We start from the raw sequence: 12,759 nt of genomic DNA on the forward strand, positions 1-12,759 counted from the left end.
TATTTAGAACTTTCATTATACAGCGACCACAGCACATATCGTAGTCCATTGGCTGGCCAACAAAGACAGAGCTGCGGAAAGTACAACATAGGTAGCTGTAGCCATTCACATGCTTTGGTGCCTTTTCGCCAACCAACCAGCTAGTTTAACCCTGTCCTAAAAAGCGGGATTTCTTAGTAGAGTTTCGAAGGAGCGGCACAGATTCCTCAGATTCGAGACGCAGCATTCGAAGCGTCGAGCAAATCGCGCGAAAGATCGGACCGCCCGAGATCGAAAAGACGACGGGGCGTACCGGCATCCCGAGGCGTTGGGGCTATTAGCGCCATTAGTTACAATTCACGCCAAAGCCGCCGGCGGTGCGCGCGCAACCCTGTTCTCGACCGACATTACCCGCGCTGCCGTGGCCGCCAGGAACGTCAATCATTCTTTGAACCCAGCACCGCGTCGTCGTCGTCGTCGTCGAGCAGTCTTAGCCACTTTGCCACTTTCCACGATCGAGACTTCCAACCGAGAGGCCAGGGAACCTCAAGGTTTTGGGGCCGGAACGAATTGTTATCCTCGCCTTTGCTCCTCCTCGCCTTTGCTCCTCCTCGCCTTTGCTCCTCCTCGCCTTTGCTTTTCTCTCCCCCAGAGATCAAGGGCAAGCTTTTGAACTTCGTGCGAAGGCAGCTGGCGGCAGTGATGGAAATAAAATTGCAATGAAGACGCAATTTGCTCCCCGCCAAAAAAGATGGAACCCCCTACCCCGAACCTCAGATATAGAATGCTTCCTTTTCGAATGAAGATGGTAAGAAAAACAACGGTTACACCGGCACTAGCTAATGTGTGATGCTTTGATTCGAACTTCGGCTGCGGCAAATTATCGCACTTTTTGGGGGACGAAGGAAAAAAGGCAGCATCCCGCAAAGAGTATCGTTATAGTAATGAAAACCTTTGCACCAATTGCAACCACGCCGTACGCGCGCCTTAGGGGTTGTGGAAGGAAATTAAAGGCAAAACTGCACCAAGAGTGTAGGTTTTAAGCGATCGCGATCTCTCGCAGCAGAACCGCTAGTTATGGTTGGCGTGAAGAGGCGCGTCACTTGAAGGTGTCGGATGTATGGGACGATCGGGAAGGGACACAAACAACGCAATCCAGAACGCCAGAACGCCAGAACCTCTTCTCGCCGCCAGAAGTAAAAACAATGCAGGAACTATCTTCAATTTGACACGGTACCACAACACTCGCACACACATACACACACACACACGCGTACAACCATACACGTTAGTACAACCCACGATCGGGCATTTTTAAATTACTGCTTAATGTTTCCATCGATCAAAAAATTAAGGTCCAGGGCGATCGCGCCTTTCCAAAAAGAGGAATGGAAAGAAGCGAAGTGTGAGGGATTTCCCTTTGGGACCCCAAAACCGTAATTTGGATTGCGACGAAGGGAACGGACCTTTCCTCCACGGGGCAAAGAGCGCTCGAGAGAGTGAGGGAAAGGAGAAGACGGGAAATTACAATCTCGAAACAAAAAGGCATCTCGAAAGAGCTCCGAAACCGAACACTGAGGTGTACACGGAAAGCGTGTGTCCCGCTGGTGTGCCCGCTCGCCACCAGACCGTGGGTTGCGCACCTTCAAGCGCGCCTCTTCATCTTCACCTTCTAGGGCGGCGGCGGCGGACAAAGCTCGACATCGACCGACGTCGAGGCACATTAGGGATGATAGTTGTAATTAATATCGCGTCCTACGCATCGCCGCAGACTAACGGGCACAAATGGCCTTTCCCCGAGGTCCGTCGCGTGATGCCGACCCCGATGCCTCCGCTGATCGCTGCGCAAATTTATCTCTTCTTTTGGAGACGAACCGCATCCACAGTAGCACCATTAGCAGTAGTAGTAGTAGTAGTAGTAGTAATAGAGGAATATGTTTTAAGAAAAGAAAAAAGAAGCAGCAAAGAGAAGAGATTTAACAATTAGTAAAACAAAGGTGGCCTTTTAGGGGGAGGAGGGATCCAAGGACTTAAGATAATATTGGTTGGTTCGGGTTCGTTTTGTTTGTTTTTGTTTTATCTTAGTTTGTGCGCTTGATGGCCACCATGCATTTCGATGGCATTTACATATCAAACACGCAATGCACTACCGGCGCACCGTCCTCGCACCAACACGCCTCTACACGAACTGAAGACAAATCGGTAATGGACTCACGGCATATCGAACACCCTAATGGCTTCATTAATTCACCGACTTAACCCCAAAAAGGTGGGGCCTTCGAGGAGGGCTTCCGATAGCGACTGACAGCGGTAGTAAAGTAGAGCATGGAGCGCATGCAAAGATCAAACGAATTTCTCTCTACATTTATTTAAATCATCTGGATGGTCCATGGATGCGTAAAGTTTCCATTTCCAGTGAGATCAATCCTGGTTCGCCCGGTACCTTTAATCAAGGCGTAGCCGTGCTCGGCGCCCGATACTCCTGTGGAAAGTATTCTGTTAATTGTTTTCGTCCGACATGAAACAAAGACTCATCCCTGGTAGCCTATTTTCCACTCGCTCTGTGGTTCTCTACGTATCTGCAATATATTTAACATGCACCATGCGCTGGCGGTTACACTTTTCCTGCCTCAAAACATTTGAAGCATGAAACATTTCCCTCTACAATACAGACGAATGCCGCCGAGTATGGAGCCAAGTGCAGCGAGTAATGAATGCTTCTCACTTCAAAGACCTACTTTCCTGGTTGCCGTCGATGTTAGGAACAACTGCCTAACTCCGGCGATGGAAGCATTGTACCGGTAGAAGTAGAACGAAGCATAAACTTCCAATCTCGCCGGATGGTCTGCTTCGCTTCAATGGAGAACCATACTACCGGTCAGAATGACATATTGTGTCCTTCTGTTAATCGAGCTCGCTGGCTGCCGAGCTGCGGTAGCTTATGGTGTTGCTCCTCCGACCAAAGACCGTTAAAAAAAACGCTTAATCACCTGCGATCAGGTGTACCGGCCGGGCCGGCTCAGATCGCACTGATCGCCCCACCGGAAATCATAACCTTCGGCGAAGCCTTACGCAACACGCAACGTGGCACTCGCGCGGCCCCGCGTGAAACGTTGCGAACATTTTAATTAGTCTCTTCTTGCCGGCCTTCCTCAGGACGGGTCGGATCGGGCGCTGCGGCCGTCCCGGGATGCCGTCCATCATCCATCTCAATCTTGAAATCGCTCATCGCGGCTCACCTATCTCCAGCATGCGATCATCGCCGCTCGCGCCAGTCAAGCGGACCGCGACTCAAAAGATGGCAGAGAACGGAGTTTCTTGTGGTCGGTTTCGGGTGAATATCTCGAGAGAAGGGTTCACCGTTCGTTGTTTTGTTCGCGGCAAAAGATCAAAGAGCGCAGGCGGCCGGTACGATCGCGGTCGTGGCCGCGGCGCGGTACCACCGGCCACCGGGTCAGGGAGTCCGCCGCTTGGCGCAGAAATCGGGCGCAGGCACTCCTTTCGGGCCTAACCTAACATTTAGCGTCTAGGGGCGTATATAATTTTTCAACAACAACACAAAAAAATCCTCACTCCTGGGGCTGGGGGCAAGCGAGTGCGGCAGCCGGTGGCGACCACGCAATCCGGCAAACCAGTCCCCAGAGGAACGAGCTGGCAGGCTGATGATCGGTTGTGCGGGCTGACCGGGACACCCGGGACATAAGGGAGCTTTGCCGCTCGAGATTGTCTTTCAACCTTCGCCGGTACGAACCGCCGGCCATTCCGCCGCTTATCGGCACACCGTTGTCGTCCACTCTAATGCAGCAGCTCCTGGCGGGGAAGGAACGGAAGCGAGGCCGATCGGGAGAGATCGTAAATGGGTCCCCGATAGACAGAGAAACAGAGAGAGAGTGAACGAAAAAAGAGTTGAACCCGTAAGGATTATGCTCCTCCGAGGCGGCGGCATCAATTAAATGGCGGCTTCATTATTGGCGGCCCGGACCGAGCAGCAACGGGTATGGGTGCCGGCACGGCACGCACGCGGCACCAAGAAGACGACGCGGCATCAGACTGAGCAGCGGCTCATGTTGCAGTGGGTCGAACGATCAAACCATGATCTTCGTGCACAATCCACGGGCACATCGGGCGAGTTGGGATCGCGGTACTACGCGTGGTAAAAATCATCCCTTCCCCACCTTCTGCTCTGGTGATCTCGCAGTTCCTCCTCCTCCTCCTCCTCCTCCGCATGGTGGACTGCTACTGGAAAACGTAAAACGGTGATCAATTCCTGGAAACGATTTCTCAAAACCAAAACAAAAAAGAAATACAACCGGAGGAAAGGATTTCTGTAGCGCCGGACCGGTGCCGGTCAGCAGGTTGCCGCGATCATAAAAAAGCCCCATAGAACGCGCAATAAAATGAATGGGAAAGCGAGAATGCAAGATCAGCAGCAGCAGCAGCAGCAGCAGCGAAGGGGCTGCGATCGTTGACTTGGATGCACAACAAGCGAAAAACCTCGCATCGAAACAGTTCGCGTGAAGGCAGTGGTGTGAGGGGCCGGTTGGTACTGTAACCAAGGTGACAGTCGTGGTCGTATGAGTGGAATTAGCGAGCGACTTCGTTAGCTAAATGATGACAATTTACTGCGAAGTTTGAAGATTTTTTAGTTAGGACAATCAAGTTAGGACAACCTGGGAAATAAACTTTCTTTCCCATAAAGTTCCCGAAGGTTTTCCCGAAATGGTTTCTTGAATGCAGTAACAAAATTTCCAATCTTATGATGCTTTCGACAGATGCCTCTAAATTTTTGCTTAGCTTCTCCTCAACAGTCGATGAAGTCCGTGGCAAGGATGCTCAAACTCTCTGTTCAGAAATATACCTTAATTACTCCCAAAAGACGCTCCCAAATGCTTTAAACACTTCTTAAAGTTATCGAAAATTTGACAGACTTATGTGGTAATTGTTTAAACAATAAGAAATTAAGGTAAAAAAACAAGATCACTTATCAAAACCGACAGGACTGCAACAGGTAACCTTAAACTGCAATTCGAAAGGGAGTATATTTATAGTAGCTTAAGAGCAATACTACGGGGTGCATGGTAGCACTTCATTTTTTTTTACAAAACCTAAACCAAACAATAGCCTCATCCGAATCCTCTACGAATTAGCTCACCATCACTGTGGCTCAGTCGGCGTCAGAAAAGATCGCCTTCAAGCGGCGGCATCGGCACCGGCGGCCAAAGCGTACCGCAACACAATCGTCCAACCCGTCTGGCAAGGTGTGATTTCGAAATTGTTGAGGTTCCCCGTTCCGCCTTTCCCCCCTTCGCCCGCTGATCATATTTTAATATTTTAGATCCTTCAGGCGCATACGTTCGTCCGCCATTATGATCGTGACGCCCTTCGTCTGAAGCTGGCAACCTGGTGCCCCACACCCCTCAAACACCGCCGGTCGATCGCGCCATACACTCCGTGGCTGTCGGTGGCTGTCGAAGGTGTAAAATTTAGCATTTCCGTGGCAGTTGGAGCCCATCGCTTCGGTATTGCCGCCGCTCCAGGCCAGTCCTGAATGGGCCAGCCAGGCTAGGTAGGAAGAAACCAGCCGAACCGCTGGAAGCGCCCGCTTCCTTTGACAGGTATGAATTATTTTAACACGTCTTGCGCGTCTATCTCTCTTATGGTCGCTTCGGTCGCTGGTCGTGGCTCGAGACAAACCAAACCCAAGACAGCCAAGCCAGCCAAGCCAGCCAGCCAAAAATTAGGACCATCTTCTTTTGTTTTCGGTTTCAGCTCATAACAGACACGCACACCGGACTGGCCTGGGGTGGGGGGGGGGGAGAGAGAGAGAGAGGCAGATCGGGAATTGGGGGTTTTCTGTCTTTGGCTCGTTCGCTCAACGCCCCCCCTCCCCCCCACCCTCCACCTTATTTCGCGACTTCAGTGCGTCGATGAATACCGGCGGCGGCACCGTCGGGACAAAGAAGATGATACATTAATTTATGTGTCTTCGATAGGCCGCGATGGTTGGCGCAACGATGGCGGCAACGATAGGAGCGTGTGTGAGGGAGATTTTTGTGCTGTGGGCCGACCGATTAAAAGCCACGGACACGATCGTCACGAGAATCGGCGGTGCTTTTGTTGGCTGCTCGTCGGAACCAGTTGGCTTATGGTTAGTTCTGCCGTTTTGCAGACAACAAGGTTATGTTTCTTGCTTTGCAAACTGTTGTAACGCTTTAATGTGAAGTGTCTACTGCGCAAGCTCAAGTCTTTTCAATTTTTTATAAAATGCTTTTTTCAGTAAGCCGTGAGAATGATTTATAAACTTAAAGATATCCAAAAAATGGTCTTGATCCTAAGATTGAAAACAAACTAATGCTTGTCTTCCTCAATTGTGTTACCAATAAACCGTGCAATCATAAATCTATGCTCTTCCAACAACAACAAAAAAGGGGTTCGATAATTATTTAATATCAGGAAGCATGAAAACAAATCCTTTCACAAACTATCAGATTATCAATATTATCCAGAGCATGCACAGCAGTAATTAGTGGTTTTTGTATAAATACTTATGACACAACAACTTTCACATCGTCATTCCCACAATTATAGTTGGAACAAAGCAACAAGTTAAGCCTCGGTTCGGCCAGATGAGTCTGTTCCTCCTCATTCCTTTCAGAGGATTAACATTTGCCAAAAACCCCTACACAACATTATGGCGATGCATTACTCCTACCACCGCAAAAAGGAACAGTTAATCTCTAGAGCAGCTCCCTTCTTCGGGCCTTTGGCAAAGTCCACACGAAACACACACCCGCTCCCCTCTCCCCATCTCACCACCCACGACGCATAATCTTCGTTGAAAACCATCGCCCGAACAAGGATGAAAGAAACCACTTCCTGTATTCCTGGCTCACACACAAACACAATCACACTACTCCCACACGGCGCCGAACGCCCGACATCCGGGAAGTCGGAAGTCCTGCTGCCATCATCAAGCAAACTCCGACGATTGCAGATCCAATTGCTAAGAACGGAAAGTCGGATAATACTGGAACCAGAACCAGGGAAGAGTGTGTGTGTGTGTGTGTCTGTGGGGGGGATGGGTAGTGGGGGAGATACGCCACAGGCTTCTACGTTGGAGGAGTTTCATATAAATATATCGGCTGAAGGGTCTTAATTAAAGGGTTCGTCCAGCCACCACCCCACCCAGTGCTCAGGTGCAGAGAGGAGGCGCAGCCACGGCGAACGCCCGTGGCCACGACGGCCACGAAGATTATTATGCTCTGGTCGGAATATTGTTCTTTGTAATTATGCTGCGCGCTGTCAGGTTCGCCCTCCCCACAGCTCCGGGCGGGTGGGACCGGGCCGGCGGTGTAGGTCATTGTCGGCAAGGAAAGTCTTTTGCAAAGAGTCTTGCGATCCTACGGACTAGCATCAGAAGGCACGACGCCCTTTGTCGTCGTCGTAGTAAGACCCCCCGGACCACCCCAACATGCATGTGTGGTGTCAGGATGGGATGCAGACAATTTCACACACTCCGGGAGCGAAACCGAGAGAATGCTAGTGCCGCCACCGCTGGCTACAAATCCATTCCTGGGTCGGCCAGATGTTGGTCAGGTCTGGAGTCAAAGTCGAAGGCACCGCACATCACTCCGGAACTATGGTCCGGTGCATGCACCGGGAAGGGGACTTTAAGTTCAAGTCCATGCTGTGAAGCTGAAGTACTTTTCGGACTTTGTTCCTCAACTACAACCACACACACACACACACAGGCGCGCGCGCGCTTAAGACCGCCTGCGGACGAATCCCCGGCGATGCTCGGACATTCTCGGACAGTCGCCGGCAGCAACCGAGCAGTGGTCGCGCTGGATTGAGGCACATCAACGAGACGTAGAATGGGCGCTTTGAAGTTTGCCGCTTCGTGCGGCGCTGGGCTATTTGTCGGCGAACCAACCGGCAAACGCCGATGGTCGTGGAGCGAGACGTCCAGCGACAGACAGAGGAGGAGAAGTGGGTTATACACGATGACGGCCCCCGTTTCTCGGCATCTTCGACGGTCAGACGTCGAAGATCCGCGTCCGACAGATCCGCGCCATTCGAAGCAATGCGGGTTCGTGTTCTTGGCCAAGGTTGCGAGGAAATCACTTTGGCAGTTCGCTTCGGGAGCGTGGTGGCTGTATGCGTGCGGTGGGTTTGATCGCTTCGACGAGCGCACGAATCGAAATAAATTATAGATATTAATTACATTCATACTCGTGTAAATAGTTGGTTGCATTTGCACCACCGCGCCCCGTCCGTTTATTCCGGCTATGCACACACACACACACACACACACACACACACACGGAGCGTGTTGTCCGTGCGTCTCGTTCGCGCACATTATTTGCAATAATTTTGCGTTGCAATAATCTCACGTCGGGCTGGACTGGTTGGCTGGCAGCCTGACTGGCTAGCTGCTGTTGTTTCTCTTCCTTAAGGGTGGAAGCACCACCATCACCACCACCACCACCGCTTTGGGCCACTTTCCATCTGTCACACCGCGAGAGCGGCTCTAGCTGCAGGCATTAACGGCCGGCCAGCGCATTTGTTTCCTTTGATGTTGTTCCGCCACGGCACCGCAAGGGGGAGTTGGCCACGAGACGAGATCGTTTTAGCCACGGTCCTCACACATCATTGCACACACGGAAGGGTCTTCCGCCGGATGGTGGGCTTCATCACGCTTGACTTCAGGTTCGTCCGGTTCCGAACGTGCGAATGCGAAGGCGCATGGCTGATGGCGCAACGCTGTTTGATGCCTTTCGTGTTCTCCTCCCACCTGGCGAGATGCTGCTCAGCTTAATAGACTGCGTGGTGTCGATGGCATGGGTCCAACGCCGGGCCTGCTGACCATGCGAATCCTATCGAGAGCCGCCCATTGCCATTCCAGATCATTATGATTGGTGTTGCGCATTGATCGCCCACCTCCGGGATGGTCGCCATAGCAACACATCTGCTCTGAACTGTGGAGGTCTGAAGAATGGACTGCTATTATTTTTATTATGAAGTAGGTATTTAGAAAATACTGAAATATTTTATTGATATTCAGTTTTAGCTCTCGTTTAAACCGTAAATCGAGTTTGTGGTCCGATAAACAAAGCTTATAGCAGTGAGAGAGCGCCCCTAGAGTTCACTTTACAATTCTGACCACAGGGTTTTGTTGCTACCAGCTCATTTATTTGGTAGTTTTTTTTTAATGAAAATTGTACCACGCGAAAGGCGAAAAAATTGGGTTACTGTTATTTTGAAAACCCGATTTGACTAGTGGAAAAATCGCAAAATTCTTAAAATTTCCGATACTTAACCAAAATCACCCTATTTAAACGCAACTGGAGGAGACAGTACTGTGCATTTGGATCACGAGCAATAAAAGCTAAAATAATCATATAAAATATTATCGAATAAGTTCATTAATATTTCTGCTTAAAGACAAGGCAATAAAAAAAGGCCTATAAAATGACACCTTTCGTATCTTTTAACACTATTTCTTTGCTGATGACCTATGAGTTGGTTGTTCGTTGTTCTGGTTGGTACAACCAGAACATGTTTCGAACCAGCGTTCTCTTCTCACAACTTATCCGCTCCTCCCAATCACCTAGCAACTGATACAGATTCGCTGCGACTACTGTCCAGTCACGTATTCGAGATAAGATCAACTCAAAACTACTTTGTTCTAGGTTGTTACTAGACCACCAGGGGCAATCCATTTTACAAATATTTGTCGGTTCGTAGAATTGGAATATCATCTTCCAATATTTGGCGAAGCGTCATACCGATCGGACCCTTTGTGCAGAAGCAACAACATCCTGATGGCACACTTATCCTTACTACACTACAATTTCTCTATATCGGAAGCATGCTCGAAACGGAAAGTCATTAGTTGCTCTTATCATATACACATTTAAACAGAACTAACTATCAAAACCAAACGTGACAAACGATAGCGACGCACATGCTGGGCTCACTCATAACAATAGCGCATGAAGCGGGCATGCTGGCAAACATCGTGCGGCCCTTATCGTGACAGTATGCTGGTGCATCTGCGTGTCACTACGCCGGACAGGCAGGGACATGAATCACCAAGAGGCCGGTGTTAGGAGGGTAGCGGGTAGTGTGTGTATACCTGCAGGGTGGTGTCGTCTGCTCTATATTTACCCGACCTCACCACCCACATGTTTCTGTGGGAGGGAGAGCGGGGTAAACAACTGAAGCCCATACTCTACCCACACGATCAGCGTGTTGGTGGTATGCATGCGTCACGGCCTACGACGAGGGAAGAAAGTGTTCGTTATCACAAGCGTCGCCGACACACTGGAGATGTTAAGAACCTTCCGCTAACGGCGGGGCACGATGTACGCTGCTTCTATCGGCTTATCTTATCAGGCCCACAGGTGCCAGTGCCGGGCAGTATGAGCTATCGCTAGGAAATCACAAATACAGCCAGGCCCGATACGATAACAGCACAGGAAAGATGTATAATGTGATTCCGCTGCTTGGTCGCGTCGGTCGTCGGTAGTCGGTATTCGCACTCGATTTGGATCGCATTCGATGCTGTCCGCTGGCAGAATCATCACATAAAGAGGGGGACCGAGGGAGCAAAACGGGCAGAGGTGCAAGAGAGTGAGCGAGTGCAAAATGTGAGCACGTGTGACGAAACAGTGCAGAAAAGTTATCCTGTGCTTGGTGGCAACGTGAAACCGTGGAATATACGTGTAGTACCGAGGGGGTTCTCTTTCTCTCGCTGCACACAAGGACTCATCTTTTAGTGCACTTCACATTTACACAAACATGGCACCTAAATCGAATATCGCTGAGAAAGTGCTGATGGGGTTGCTGATCGTGCTAACCGTGACAGCCGAGCTTGTCGCATCGGCGGCAGTACTGGATGAGGATGCTGAATATTGTCCCAAAATGTGCAGCTGTGATATACTCGACGGACTGAAGCGAGCAGACTGTAGGTAAGCCACCGAGGGACGGGAACGTACAACATGTTGCGTCTGGAAATCAATCGGAACAACCACAGGAAGGTTACCCCACCGTTAATGGGTTGACCGCGGTTTGACTTATCACTCGCTTGCTGATGTACCTCTGTGTTTCTTCCCCTTTCGTTTTTCTTTCTGCTCCAATAGCAACGAAAACCTTATCAGCACACACACCGGCATACCGAGCGGGGTGGAAATTCTCGATCTCAGCCTTAATATGGTATCTTCGATTGAAGATGATAACCTAGCGGTAAGCACCCCGGGCGCCAAGTGTGAACGCGCCGGCGAACGTGTGTGTGTGTGTGTTCGAGCAAATGACTCACGCGAAGCACACGCGGCTATAACTCCATCTCGGTGCATTCATTGTTAAGCTGTTCCTCTATTTTACAGACCTATGACAATCTGGTGAAGCTCTTTCTGTCGGAGAACTCCATCGAAACGATATCGCTGAACGCATTCGCCGGTTTGGCACGCCTGAAAACGCTCGACCTATCGCACAACCGACTGGAACAGCTGGATGGGCAGCTGTTTGAGCGGAATGGCCAGCTGGTGGAGCTGAATCTAGCGCACAACAATTTCATGACGCTCTCCAATCGACCATTTCTCACGAGCAGCTCTATAAGGGTAGGGCAGTGTGCCGGGCACGCACGCATCCTGAGCTGCAATCATTCATCATAATCCGGATCGATCTTTTTTGCAGATGCTCGATCTCTCCGGCTGTCGAATACCGCAAATCTTTGACGTGACGTTTAGCGAGCTACCGAACCTGCGCCAGCTGGATCTTTCGAAGAACGTAATGATTAGCCTGTCGGCCGTGCCATTCGCCATGCTTCGGAATCTCAACTCGATCGAGCTGACCGATAACCGGTGGACCTGTGGTTCGAAATCGGTTCGCAGCACGATCCGGTTGCTGAAGAAACAGATCAAGACGATTGATGTGGAAAATTGCTGTAAGTAGCTTGCAAGGGAAAGGTGGGGAGAGGGATACACTCTAACCGAAAGTAATGCTATCCCTTTGTACCTTGCCTTTGTACAGTGCTAATGGATCGCGATTCGTGGGGCAACGAATTCGAACGTATGCTGGACGATACGCACGGTACTGGAAGAAACGCTCGGGTGGAAATACCGATCGAGGAAGTTTGGGGCAATGGAACGGGCCGAAAGCGGCACTCCGGAGTCGTTTGGCCAAAGTTCATGAACTACACGTGCTCGTTCCGTGACAATGACGCAGCATCGCAAGAGTCCTGCGATCAGTTCATCGAATGTCAGCTCTCGTACGGCGAGCTGTACAATCAGCTGTTGTCGCGCAGGAACGCAATCCAAGGAGGACGCGCCCGACAGATGATCTTCTTTGCCGGTATGATTGTAGGAATGCTGGTCGGCTCGTTTGGCACCTACATCATCTATTGGGCGATCAGGAGCTGCCGTAAGCGCGGCTCCAACCCGCAACAGATGGCCATCTCCGATGAACGGAAACAGTTTCATCAGGAGCTCCGGAGAGAGTTCCGGGCACGCAATCGCTTTGCACGTAATTTATTAGCTCTCTTTAGGGATGTGCCGGGTGTAGCGAGGTAGCGAACTAACGAACATACCTATTGCCATCATGCCTCATTGCAGATAGTCGATTGAAGGAGTCGCCCATCGCCGAACGACAGGGGCGTACACGGACGCAGCGAGGATCTCTGGACGAGGAAATCTATCAAAACCACGAGCATACGCGCCAGTTTCTGGTCAACCTGTTCTCCAAACGACAACCCCGATACGTGCGAAACAACTCGCAGAT

The 12,759-nt window shown here is 50.5% G+C and overlaps 1 protein-coding gene across 1 annotated transcript in view; it reads left to right on the forward strand.

Annotated features, from left to right (window-relative positions):
- The first annotated feature begins 10,448 nt into the window (after window positions 1-10,448).
- LOC125952331 (uncharacterized) overlaps window positions 10,449-12,759 on the forward strand; it is a 2,747-nt gene continuing 436 nt past the window's right edge. The window contains exons 1-6 of the mRNA XM_049681771.1: window positions 10,449-10,952; window positions 11,124-11,226; window positions 11,367-11,600; window positions 11,677-11,926; window positions 12,013-12,504; window positions 12,594-12,759. The exon at window positions 12,594-12,759 is cut by the window's right edge and continues 436 nt beyond it. Coding sequence (XP_049537728.1) covers window positions 10,783-10,952; window positions 11,124-11,226; window positions 11,367-11,600; window positions 11,677-11,926; window positions 12,013-12,504; window positions 12,594-12,759 — 1,415 coding nt within the window. The 5' untranslated portion in view covers window positions 10,449-10,782. The remainder of the gene's footprint in view (window positions 10,953-11,123; window positions 11,227-11,366; window positions 11,601-11,676; window positions 11,927-12,012; window positions 12,505-12,593) is intronic.

This window comes from Anopheles darlingi, chromosome 2, assembly GCF_943734745.1.
Source record: "Anopheles darlingi chromosome 2, idAnoDarlMG_H_01, whole genome shotgun sequence".
Taxonomy (NCBI): Eukaryota; Metazoa; Arthropoda; class Insecta; order Diptera; family Culicidae; genus Anopheles; species Anopheles darlingi.